The 13,929-nt window shown below is 38.6% G+C and overlaps 1 protein-coding gene across 3 annotated transcripts in view; it reads right to left on the reverse strand.

The window, feature by feature from the left end:
- CADM2 (cell adhesion molecule 2) overlaps positions 1–13,929 on the reverse strand; it is a 378,263-nt gene that overhangs the window by 87,794 nt on the left and 276,540 nt on the right. For all 3 annotated transcript variants that reach the window (XM_028726903.2, XM_028726901.2, XM_028726902.2), the window contains one exon: positions 12,566–12,736. In XM_028726903.2, coding sequence (XP_028582736.1) covers positions 12,566–12,736 — 171 coding nt within the window. The remainder of the gene's footprint in view (positions 1–12,565; positions 12,737–13,929) is intronic.

A 13,929-nucleotide genomic window follows, 5' to 3' on the forward strand; every position in this document is an offset into this window, starting at 1 on the left:
ATCCCTTCACTTCCCTATCAGATTCCACCTGGAAAAGTGTTTCCAATGGCTTTGTTTAGTTATAACTGCCACCACTGTGGATAAATATAAGAAACATATATAATGATGGGTTCTGAAGAAAAGAAATGGTTTCCTTCATTCTTTTCTTTTTGGTTTCCTGGAGTGAACAAGTTGTTTCTTTCATTCTTTTCTTGTGGGCTTCCTGGAGGCAACTGGCTTTCCTTTGATTCAAAACTACCTGATTTACAATGAGGATGTGTAACCGAGTGATCACTTAAGAGACTCTCTAGCAGGCAATCCAAATCCTGAACACAATCACTTGGGGGTAGTTACCAGAAGTGTTGGGAGCTTGCCATATGACTGAGCCCCAACAGGAAAAAAGGCAGGGGTATAAGTAAATAAAAATATAAGAAGATGTGATGATGATGATGATTATCTTGATTTAAAGAGGATAAAAGGTCAGCAAGTGATACAGGGTACACAAATATTACAGAAATAAAAACCATATTGAAAGATATGGGGGGGGGGGACACAACATAAATTCTACATTTCAGAAATGTGCTTGTTTTCCTTCATTCCACTCTTTTCTACAAAAAATATCTCTTATTATTACACGGCATGAATACTTATTAGAAAAGCTTTATTTAGTTCTTAGAAATAATATGAATTGCTGAATTCAATTAGGTACTTTCAAGAAAGCTAATATCCTTAATCCCTTTGTGTTCAGCTCTTTAAATGGTTGATTGAAAGTTCTGAGAATGCTTAAATATACACCTGCTGTCTCTCCTTCTGAGACCTTGAGTGTCAAAGCTTGATTCTACAGACTGTTTTTTCATACCTCGCTTTAATACTTGACACAGTTGGAGATGATAGGTCTTTTTTTCTCTCTCCAAACTTCCCAAACTTGGGGAAAATGTCTGCATTGAGTAAGCAAATCCAGGTTAAGCATTGCTAAGGAAACAGAGTACTGTAATGGGGTGGGAAGCAGTAGTTGTGTGTTACACTTCAGGGAGGCTTTTCAATGAGACCTTTTCTTAGCTCTTTGACAAATAATAAAGCCAGTTCACTCTGAGAATGTTCCTAGAAGGGACCATGTTGTACAACTCACAAGCTAAGGCTGTGTATATTTAAAGCAAATTTTAAGTATGCACTCACAGATCCTGGGAACTATAGTTTTAATAGGGTGCTGGGAATTGTAAAGGGTGCTGGGAATTGTAGCTCTCAGAGTGGTAGTTCCCAGGATTCTTAGGGGAAGAAAAGGTGCTTTAAATGTATGGTGTGCACACAGTCAGAATCTGTTTAAAGCACCTTTTCTTCCCCCCAAAATCCTGGGAACTTATACTCCTAGGTAATAACAAAACTAAACCAATTAAACCAGTGACCTAACAATAGGTTGTCTTATCGCTAGTATGTATGGAAGTGTGCAATGTTGCATTGCTCTTTTATATCTGACCTTTTGCTGTTCAGTTCTCTCTCCATTTTGGGAGTCAAGATGTTCAGGTGTCCACATGTCCTGTAAACATTACGCATGGTGTAGACATATCATTTAACCCTGGTCTACATTTAAATATTCTGACTCGTCTTCCTTCTTCATAATGTTTTGAGTTAGTGGGGGAACAGGGATCCCTCAGATCCCTGGGTGCCAGATTTCTGTCTCTAGATTCTTGGGTGCTGGGGTTTAATCAGAGCTGACAGGCTGCAGCTTGTTTTAGTGCCAGACAGAGGGCAGAGGGAGATGATTGCCCTGACATTAAGCCATCTACAATACAAAAAAACCCCTACAGGTAACTGAGGAGGAAGTTGCCAGGGTAACGTGGGTGTGGTGTAACAAAGGAAAATTATCACATTTTAAAACTAAGGTTAGAATAGCAGGGAGAAAGGGAGGAGTTGCTAGGCAAGGGGTTTTCTGGAAGGAGAAGCAGGAAAGAGGGAGAACTTGTGGGGGCTGAAGTTAAGAGCCACCTGAAAGTAGGTCAGAGGTATGGAAATGTATTGGATTCTGATGCTGCACTGCTGTGGGGAACAAGCCCCGCTCGAGAGGTAATGCTGTGAACTCTTTTCCTCCACCAAGACCCAGGTATATAAAATAAACCGTATCTCTTAAAACACTGCAGTCTCTGCCGTGCCTGAATTCTCAATGGGGAAAAACAACCTTGGGTGAATGCCTGGAACCCCCTGGAATCTTGCTATTGCTCGGCAGAGATTGGGGGTGGCACACAAACTATGTAACGATATGAAGAGAAGAAGACCTGCTGGATAAGAGTATGGAACAATTTAGTACAGTACAGAGTCCCATTTCTAACAACAGTCAGCCAGATGCTTCTGGGAAGGCAGCAAGCATGGCATGAAGACTCCCCCCCCCCAAAAAAAAAAATAAAAAAATATCGTCTGAGAGGATATCCCCATTTGTTTCTGAACAGCTAGTATTTCATTTCTTGTGGCAGAGAACTCCACATGCTAATCATACAGTGTATCAAGTAGTATGACCTTTCTGTTACCCCTAAGCTTATTGCCAGTTAATTTCCACTAGTCCCCATTTATTTTCAGAGACTGGGGTTTTTTCTGGAATATCGCTGGAATATCACTCTCACACAATGAAGTAGAAAGGGAAATTTGTTTCTACGTTATCTCAGGTAGCACTATATCAGTGTCTCAACCTTTCAAAGAGGTTCAGCGCTGCTGAGCTGGAATGGAACAACTCCTTAATAAGTTTACTCCATTCTGCTTAATGGTACTTATACCTGAGGAAGTGGAGTGAGAATTGTACCCTTTAAACCACATAGCTCCCCATCTCTCTCTGTAACATTGTTAAAATTGCTCTTTAAGCAATTCCCAAAACACTTTTCTCCCACTGGACACCCCCTATCCCTTGAATGATTCAGGTCCTCCCTAACTATACCAATTCCTCTGTCTTTTTATTTGTGCCCTTTAGCCACTGTATATCAATCACTAGAAATAATTAAAGTACCCCTCATACAAATTTCCATTTTTGTTTTGTTAATTAGTGGCAAATGTCCTAGCAATGACTTACTTTTCAACACTCTTTCCCGAAACTAAATTTCCAGGCTTTGCTAATAAGGAAAGGCTCTATAGGAGGAGGGAAGGGAGAGGGACTGATCATTCTGCGTTTTCATGAGATCGTTTTTTTATTATTACAATGGGTGTTTGGAAGGCTAGGTCTGAACATTATCCACAAACAAAAGTGCTGAAGGCAAGGAAGTTGAGGAAGAAGTGATACAATGGGGCATAAGAACCCACAAACTCAAATATTTGAAAGAATCCACTAGCAGCTTCTCAAAAGAAACTGCAAATTGGAGAGAGTGAAGAAAGATAAAGCTTGGGGTGGGGAGCAGTTTCCCACTCTCACCTCGCCGTATTTAATTTAATAACATTCAAGACCGAGCCACATAAAAACCCAACTCTCCAGAGTGAACCTGAATAGCTATTCAAGGAGGTTTATAATTGTTGTGGAGTTTTGGTGACCGGTTGCAGTCTGTGATAAGTCATAGAATCCTAAGAATTGGAAGGGACCCTGAGAATTATCTAGTGAAACCCCCTGCAATGCAGGAATATGCAGCTGGATGGAACCTGTAACCTTGGCATTAGCATCACCATGCTCTAACCAACTCAACTATCCTTGCTTCTTGTCTTTAGGATCTAGTGTCATTTCTTCTTTAAACCAGAGACCAGAGACCTAATACTCAACTATAAATGGTAAAAGCAGTGTTGATTCACAGTGCATGATCGACAATTTAGATTCATTTCCCCCCATTATGATAATAAGCCTGCCATCTAGGCTGGGTTACTCGGATTTCCCTAGGTTCTGGAGACATACCTGTTCCACTCCAACACAGCTGTGTTTGGGAGCTGCACAAGCTTCAGAGGTTAATGCATTTATGCTTCTAAAAGTATTTATTTATTCCTTCTGAGGATTTAGCATACTGAGATATGCAACAGGGCCTTCTCTGTGGCAGCACCTCTACTAAATTCTCCATCTGTGATCAACGAATGCCCACAATAGGTCTTCTGTTCTTGAAGACAGTTTCTCAGAGAAGACCATATTTTTTTTAATTGCCACATCAGGATATTTAATGTGATGAATTTCCTTTGAAAACAAAATGCAAACCATTTATCTTTTATCTAACCATAGTTCTGCTTTCTGATGCATTGCAATCCCTTTGACAGTGGCTCAACCACACACCTTCACACTGGATGAAAAGATAAGTGAGCAAGCCCTATTCTGGAACAGAGCCATAGACTGTTTGGAGCTGTGCTGAGAACTTCAATAGAGCTCTGAGAAAGATAACTGATACGTGCACAAATATGTGATGGTGCATCCTTCCCACTTGAGTTTTGAGGGGCTTCATCTGATGGAGGGGAGATAAAAGCTGTGGCTATGTTTGAGTGTTTGGGAGAAGTTATTTAGGGAAACATCATGGACATGTCTATTCTTACCTGTCTATTCACAATGTCTATATCAATGGAGGAGGAGCTTCTTCCAGAGGCAATGAGATGGATGTAAATATGATTGTTGGTGCATAGGTACTCACTAACCAGAGTTAGTGTAAATTACAGTTAGCAAGTCTACTTCAATCCATGAGTGGTATCCAACAAAGTCATTCCATTAATTGAAGGATTCTGCTTCCGCAACAGAACTTCCCCACCCTCTCCCCTCTCCCTGCACCCTTGTGCCCTCCCTAAATCTGTTCCAGAGGGTTGGGGGAACCACCAGAACAGACTGAGGTGCTACAGGGGGCAAACCCAGAGAGGAGAGGGAGGGCAAGTGCCTTTTTACAGCCAGAAGTCCCTGCACTCATGGAACTACTTCACTGGATACCTTCCCCACATTTTTAATTTTGCTTTGTGACACTCTATTCTGGCTAATCAGATGTAACAACTAACTATCGTTGAAGTTCCTTAATAATATGAGAGTTCAGCTTTTATTTGCACTGAATGGTAAAAAAAAACAGTGAAAGGAAAAGGTGTGGACTTTCCAGCAATTGGAAATCACTTGGGTGTGGGTCTTTAAAAAATATAACCATGCCACACTTAACAACATCTGCAGCCAGCCTTAGAGAACAAGTGCTCCAGACTCAAGCATACTAATGTAGTGATTGCGTGTGGGTGAAGTTTTAAAGATCTTTTTAATAGCATTTCATATCCTAGAGTGCACCTGCTCTCTAATCTTGCCTTGTTGAACTCATTTTACACTATATTTATATTCCTATTTAATTTTTGTGCAGTCTATCAGCAGTTCCTTCTCTGTGTGTCACAGAGCAAATTAGTATGATTTAATCCACCATGTATCCAGTTTGGCTTCCACCACTTTATTTGAAATAGTGAACTAAAACTAATGTTATATCTCGATGACTTTATGACTTAATGACTCCTGAATATTTAAAGCTTTAATATATTTCTCTAGTGTTTTTATTATTGTTATGCCGCTGAACCACAACAATTCAAGAAGTATTCTGAAAGATTATGGGAAAAAGACTACCTGGTACTAGCTAAACCCCTACTCAGTCAGAGCTTTTATACCATTTCCTGCATAACTAATTCATTTATTGTCTTTTGATTTAAAAAACATAAAATGATATTTTAGTATTTTAGTATATTCATATTCTACGTGTTTATAGCACCTGTCTTCCAGATTTCTATTGATTTCTTTCCTAGCTTGGTGCATCTACAAATCACAGCCACATTTCCAAAACATCTAAATATATAGCTGTGGAAAAGTGGTGATATAGTATTCCAGGAAGACACACTGCACTCATAATTACATGGGCAAATCCAACTTGCTGGTTTTGCTCCATAAAAAAGGACACATTTGTATAAATGTACCCAGCAATTTCAAACAAGTTACTTAAAAGCACTAATCACTGCAGTCTTTTTACTTGTACATAAATATTCTCAAATCGTTACAACGTCTGCAAATATAAATATAAGGCAATCACATAGGAAATTGTTTTGTTTTTTTTATAACTCTGACATTTCTTTAATTATTCCAGGAAACTTTTTTTTTCATTTCTTTTAATTGCAAGCTGAATGAAGCATTTGGTATTTTGTGCCTAATAAATTATAACAAATTTAAATGTTAGGCCTATATATGTTTTTAGGGAAACAACAACAAATGGATCTACTACACCTTACAGATGATTTTCTGTAGATCATAAGGGAAAAAAGATTATGGGCACGATTAAGCCAAAGTATACTAAAATCCTATTGATATCAAATATCAATAGAATTAGCTTCATTCTCCCAAATAATTTGTATATGCATAGATTTGAATGACAAATAAAGAATAAAACTTAAGAACAAGCTACTGTATTCAAATGAATAAAAAAAGAACTAGTGAGTTCACATACTGCATTACAATGCTCATGAGATAACAACAGTCAATACTAGAAAGTGCTTTCCTTAATTCCTTACTAATAAGTTACTGTTGAACATATAACAATGTGATTTATGTTAAAAACAACAACATGACTGCAATTAGGCCTAAGCATAGATAGATGAGGACCATCAGCATACAGCCTTATTTTCCTTCCACTTTAGCTTGCTACTAACAATGGATGAATAGGGAATTCTGTCAGCTTGAATGAGATATTAGTCAGCCATTGTGAGCAGCATAAAAGAACACTACGAAAAGGTAAATTTACCCACCTATCATCAAGCTGTAATTATTGTGCATCTACAACACATTTCCAGGAATGAATGCCCATTCTTGCAGTACCACTTGGAGAATTTTGTGCATGTGTGGGAGAAGGCAATGCTTTGCCTAGGCAAAGATTTTTATATTTTTAAATAAAGCAGGTCACTAAATTTGCATTTTTATAAAATATAATTATTCTCCCATGGGTATTAATTGGAAATCACCTGTACGTTTTTTAAAAGAGCTGATTGATTTGTCTGAATCTAGTTAAAATTAGTGCCTGGGGTTAATCTGGACTCTGCCAGACCTGCAGAACTATCAACTATAGGAAATTTCAAGCTCACAGTAGAGAAGCCATGAAGGATCAAAATGAATGAAACACAGAACTCCCTGTCATTTCGGCTTGGAACTTTCTGCTGAATTTAACTGAGTGCTATGTGAGACCTTGGCATCCTGGATAATAAGATTAGAAGGAAGCATCATGCTGTCAGCATAATGAGAAGCTACCAACATGTAGACAACTGTCATGGTACCAAAATAAATGTGAGACTATAACATGTTTTGGAAAGGCAGTTCTGGAGTGCACCCAAGTGCTCTGTGCAAAGAACTGCTGATAAACAAGAGTCCAGATCGATTATGGTAATTCATAGTCTATGTTTTATGTGACTTAACCCACTTAAGTAATGCAAGCAAAAGGTGGAAGTCCTTTCTCCAGTCTAGTTTCTGATCAATGTAAAAAGTGCAAGGAGCATCATTTCTTCTCCCACCTCCACCAATGCCTGATGTTTATCCAACTCTTGTTTCAACTAGCTGAAAACAACAAGATCTGGCCTACTATGAACTTTATTCCAAAATGCTTAGGTGTCAGAGAACTTCGAACTTCTGTATTTCAACCAGCTGAACTTCAGGAAGTTAGAAGGAGACTCTGTCAACCTACGTCGCTTCCTCTGATTTATCACTTTATCAATACCATGATTAGTATATGACATTATTAAAACAAACATATATTCTATTATGTTTCTAAAAGCATAGAAATTAATATGCTTTTAAAGTGGCTTTATTCTCTGCCAATTTCTGATATCATGATCTTGCATGAATGAAGCATTGTGTCTTAAATGAAGCACTGTGCAGGGGAGTTCTGCTGCCAGCCCTGCCAGTGGGTGCCCCAGGGCACCCACCCAAAAAGCAGGCGGGTGGAAACTACTGCTGACAGTATCCCTGAAGACACCTTTGATATGTGGCAATTGGGGTGTAGGGAATGAGCCTGCACTGGAACTGTTGACTATGCCTGCTCCCAGGAATAGTATTTTTTAAAAAATCTTCTTTGTAAACCGCTTTGAGGTTTTTTCTACAATCAAGTGGTATGAAAATAGCATGTAAAACACTTATTGTTTTACTTGGCATTATTAGGTACATATATGAGATATGCCCTGTACCCTACCATTATTTGTATTCAGCTGGCAGCCCATTTCTGAAAGATTTATGGTGCTTGTGTAGGATACCAGGAGACAGATGATAGATAGATAGATAGATAGATAGATAGATAGATAGATAGATAGATAGATAGGTGATAGACAGACAGATAGATATATCATTACGTATTTCATTATCAATATATATTATCATTATCAATATATATTTCATTATCAGCAAGCTGTATTTGAGGATAGCCCTTCAGATAATCAATCATACGATTTCACATTAACCCTTTGAACCCAAAAGCCTCTCAGAGGATAAAAGTTTAGTAGTAAATGAACCTGCATGGTTTTGAATTATTTTACATTTAAAATATGGAATTATTATTTTCATCCATCATTAACCTAATTGAACTCATTTAAACATGCAGATTGTGGCACTGAACTTTCATGTTTGCAGACACTCTTTACTGCTTACTGTATCTTCTAAGTTTCTTTGTTTTGAGCATTCATTAGTTTGAAAGGTTGAAATAAGATAAATTTGATTATAGTGTTTACATTATAATTCAGACAGATAATTATAATTATTTCTGAATTTGAATATTTAAAGGGAAATAGGAGAGTTGTTGTTCTTGGATACTTTTCCTTTACTTTTGAAAACACTGATTTCTTTGGTCTACCACATTAAAAAATTGTAACCAGAAAAGTAAACTTCACAGGGAGTCATAATACAAAGCTCAGTATTATTGATTTTGTTTCAGTTTTCCTATTGATGCCATCTTAAGCATTGGCCCCATAAGAGATATTTATACAATTTTGAATAATTGCATTGCTTAACTTTCCTATAGCACCATGAAATCAAAGTGCTACTAGAGCTCACATGGCTATAAATGTACACTGGTTGTGATTAGATTATTGACAGTTTTATAGCACAGATGCTCTTTAATCACAATTAAGAGTTCACTTTAAGGGGCCAAGGAGCATGTAGAACTTGAATAATTCATTTTTATGTATGCTGATCTTTCAGCTTTGCAATGACCATTCCTCCACTCAAGGCAAACTGTTTTTAGTAGATTAAGCTTGTGCTGTAGCCAGTCAATTGACATGGTTCCAGCTGTTGCTAACTGAGCTTATCCAGGCTTTTTTTGTAACCACCAAATGGTTTGTGAAATTATCACATCCTACTTTAAAATGTTCCTAGCTACTAAACAGTATGTTGTTTTTTCTACTTTGTGGGCTTTTCTACCTTTATTAGCTGAAACCAGAGCACTATATGAATAGGTACCAAACTGAGACAGCACAACTGCAAAATAGTTTTCAAAAAAGATCAGAACTATTGATTTATGCTGAACACACTCCCTTGCATTTTGGAAGTTGCAGCTGATAAGCAGCTCTGTCTCACACCTAGGCTATGCTCTGCATATCACTGTGCCAACTGGCCAAGCAAGAGTCTGCAGAAGCACAATAAAGGAAGCAGATCAACACATACACTAGCTGTTTTTTGTAATAGGATTTAAATCTGCTCTCACTGTCTACTACAGGATCATGGAGATAAGCAAATGCCTTTCTTTCCACAAGACCCCTTTCCGCACAACCACCCTAAGTATTTGAAGTTAGTCACTCCTTAGGTATGTTGAAAACAAAAGCACTACGTCAATCAACAGCTATTTGCACACAGCACTCCTTTTGTGCTCAGTACTTTTGCAATGGCAGTGGTAGTCAAGATCAACCTGAAAGCACCAACTTCCACTTTTCATTCTGCCCCAATGGCTGGGAAGCATGAGCTTCTCCATAAGAAGTGTTTGGTTTCATAGTCACAAGATTGGAGGAATGTTATATTAAACTGTGTAATATATAGGACCAGAGGAGCCATGGGGGCTTCAGTTCCCACAATAAAATCTTTAAAGGGGCTGGGCATTCCCATTCAAATGGTGTGTGCGTGCACTGTGTTATGTGTTGACACGGGTGGCACTATGGTCTAAACAAGTCGGCGGTTCAAATCCATGTAATGGGATGAGCTCCCGTTGCTCTGTCCCAGCTTCTGTCAACATAGCATTTTGAAATAGGTACTGCTGCGACACGGGAGGCGCTGTGGGTAAAACCTCAGTGCCTAGGACTTGCCAATCGTATGGTCGGCGGTTCGAATCCCCGCGGCGGGGTGAGCTGCCATCGTTCGGTCCCAGCTCCTGCCCACCTAGCAGTTCGAAAGCACTCTTAAGTGCAAGTAGATAAATAGGTACCGCTTTATAGCGGGAAGGTAAACGGCGTTTCCGTGTGCTGCGCTGGTGCTGGCTCGCCAGCTGCAGCTTCGTCAAGCTGGCCACGTGACCTGGAAGTGTCCTCGGACGGCGCCGGCTCACGGCCTCTAGAGCAAGATGAGCACGCAACCCTAGAGTCGGACACGACTGGCCTGTACGGGCAGGGGTACCTTTACCTTACCGCTGCGACGGGAAGGTAAACGGTGTTTCCGTGCACTCTGGTTTCCATGACGGTGTTCTGTTGCACCAGAAGCGGTTTAGTTATGCTGTCCACATGACCCAGAAAGCTGTCTGTGGACAAACATTGGCTCCCTCGGCCTGAAGCAAGATGAGTGCTACAACCCCCTAGTCACCTTTGACTGGACTTTACCATCCAGGGGTCCTTTACCCTTTCTCCCTCTTTTATGTGTTTGATTATGTGGGGCAGGGCTTACCTGGGCACCCACAATATTTTATTCAAGTTGGCACTACTACATAGGATGGTCCAAGTAAAATGGTCCTCATTTGCCAAGTGGCAGGGTGAATCAAGTGCATTTGTATGTTAATATGGTCTCCTGTATACCAAGTCATTTCCCTTCTTTGGGATGGATATATAGGTGGCAGAAACAATAGGCATCAATTACAGCCATGGATATAAGCTGCATTTCAAAAAAGGCATTTGATACTGTGTGGATTTTTTTTTTTTTTTTGTATCTTAGGCACTTTTCAACAATTTCCCAAGACATTAGCATTAATGTAAAAGCAAATTTAGAGCAGGCTTCCAAACTTGCTGTGACAAGGCTTACTTTCTTCTGCTAAATATCCCTGAACCAGTGAACAGTCATTTGTGGAGCAAACAATGAGAATTCTGGCATTTGTTAATGCAATGGAATTGGTGATGTTATAGATCAATATTATTCTTTGAGACATTGTTTTAAATATATTGACCATGTCTGGTGTCCTTTACTTCTGTATCCACGATATCCTTTACTTCTGCACCTACAATATCATGTCAAATTGCTTTGTGACTAAACAGAGGTGAAGAGAGGTCTACAAATGCTGGCAAAATAGGAAGTTGTCTTTAGTATTATACTAGTAGCTCCCAAAAGAACTATCTAATAGTGGTGCTATTTTGACAAAAGTAGCTCACTGAAGTTCTTCAGTGATTTTTATTTAAATGTGAAATAATACAATGACTACTAGTTCTGAGAAGAAATGTCCCAATAATTTAAACTGTGCTGGCCAATGTGGTGCCCTCCATATATTGTTGGATCCCAATTCCTCTCAGCCTCAACCAGGAGGGTCAATGGTCAGGGATGGTGGCAGTTCTGGCCCAATAATAGTAGTTTTAACAATAGGATTTACAAGAACATGAGCCAAACGTTTATACAAACTTTTGAGTGAACAGGGTGATTGCTTATATTTCCACAGTGCCTGACAATCGGTCATGCTAGTTGGGACTGATGTGAGTCTCAGTCTAACAACATGTAGAGGGTCACAGGTTAACCAGCCTTGATTTACAGCATTAGGCAAGTATTACAGCTTGTAGGATTAATGTAATGATGTGCATCTCTCTGTGTGTACACATACACATTTATACAAACACACACCACAAGGTGCTTGAAATATGAGAAGAAAATACTAATAAAAATGACAAAGTTTTCTCTCTTAGGCACCGTTCTTTTCTGATCAATACTGTAGCAAGGTATTTTGGGCTACAGAATCTTGCAAACAAATCAGTATACCCCCAAAATATTATTTTTAAATTTCTAATAAATAGTAACAAATAAGCTGCTTTTCTAAACTATAGGCATGATGTTGAAAACCAATCATAATAACTAGCTGTCCTATTCAACTTGTTATGAAAAACCACCATTTCATAGCCCATACTAGGAAGTCTCCAGTAAACATTCTGAACAATATTCTATATTCAGTGTTCATATGGGAAAGATATTCAGTGTTCATATGGGAAAGATATACATGTTGAACCTGAATATGTATTGTAGACATGGTCTCAGTATTAATGCCATCAAGAAACCCTATTTTGGCATAGATTATTGCCAAAATTCAATTCAGGGATTAAGAATCCTGCTGGATACCAATCCAGGCCTACTAATCTGCAACAATGTTAGGTTTCTTAAAAATGGGAAGAATTTACTAATAAAAAATTCACATAATTAATCAAACCTCCCTTTGGAACAGAAGCAATATTCATTTTATGCATACACTACAAACATCAAAGGCATAAATATTTTACTTACAATGTATTTCTAGAACTTGCATTGCTATCTGGGGTGTAGAGTTCAAGGATTCGTGATCTACTCTGCAACTTACGACTGCGCCATCGTCACTGCGATCTGCTTTGAAATTCATTGTGCTGCTGACAGTAAACGTTTTCCGATTTGCATCCTCTTCTTTTAAATATTTAACATCTGCAAAAATAAAGTTTGCTCTAGTTTAGCACCATGGTTTGGTATAATAAAGGGGGAAAGAAGACTACAATACATGAAACCATTTTAAATAGCAAATGATAAATGCACCTTTCATCATGTTTGCTCACTCTTTGAAAGCAAACAAAGTTCTATTTCCAGACATTCCATTATTTGTCTTACAAAACTACCAATGCTGTCATTCCCAAATGTACACAGACACAGATGGGAAAAGCAATTTCAATATCAACCAAAAGGCAGAACTGTCAGAATAGGATTCTACTCCTCATTATCTCTGATATAACTAGATTACAATCCAAATAGTCTTCCCCTGAAGCCCATTAAAGAAACATAATATCTCTTCCCCCACCTTTATATCACCTGATTAGGCTTTTTTATTCATTCTTTTCTGAAAGCTTAGTCCAAAAAACAATACTTTAAAGAGAAATCAAAGGTAAGGGTCTAAAACATGTTTCTAAAATATAAGTTTGCTAAACAAAATGCTGACAATTATTTGCTTCATCTTTGTTACTAAAAGGTTTTGCAAAACAGATGGTAAAGTGGGGAATAATTAATATTCATTTTTCTCTTCAGTTCAGTTTTGTTTAGTGTTGACATAACCGCCCTCCATGCAACCCCCCCCAAACCCTTCCATAACATGCTTTGCAGGCCATGAAAGAAGGGAGTAGGGATGAATTTTGAGGGCAAGTGCATAAAACTCTGGCAAATAAATAGAGCAACCAATTGTCCAGCAGGCTGGGCAGATCACCAATTGAAGCCTCAAAAATTGATAGGCCTCCACAGTATGAAAAAGAAGAGGTCTCCAGTATCTACAGGCATCCTGTCTTCATGTTGATAAATCAAGAAAAAAATGTGCTTAACTTTTCTAAAGGGATAGATCACCTCACAGTTTAAACTAGCCCACCAAAATCAGAAGTGAGCTTTTAAGACTATGAACTTGGAGTATGAAGTAAACCATGTCCTTCCTGCTTCTTCAAGAGTGCAGGTGGATTCTCATTTCCCCTCTTGCAATATGAAGCTGGAGGCCAGGGTGCCTTGAAACACAGCCGTTCCACAGCTGGTCAGCACAGAACACTTTAATAATATCTTATAAGTGACTAAATTAAATGTGAGCATTACTACAACACAGGTGGGAATGGCAAAGGAACAAAAAGCCATTTTCACATATTTAGCTC

This window comes from Podarcis muralis, chromosome 4, assembly GCF_964188315.1.
Source record: "Podarcis muralis chromosome 4, rPodMur119.hap1.1, whole genome shotgun sequence".
Taxonomy (NCBI): Eukaryota; Metazoa; Chordata; class Lepidosauria; order Squamata; family Lacertidae; genus Podarcis; species Podarcis muralis.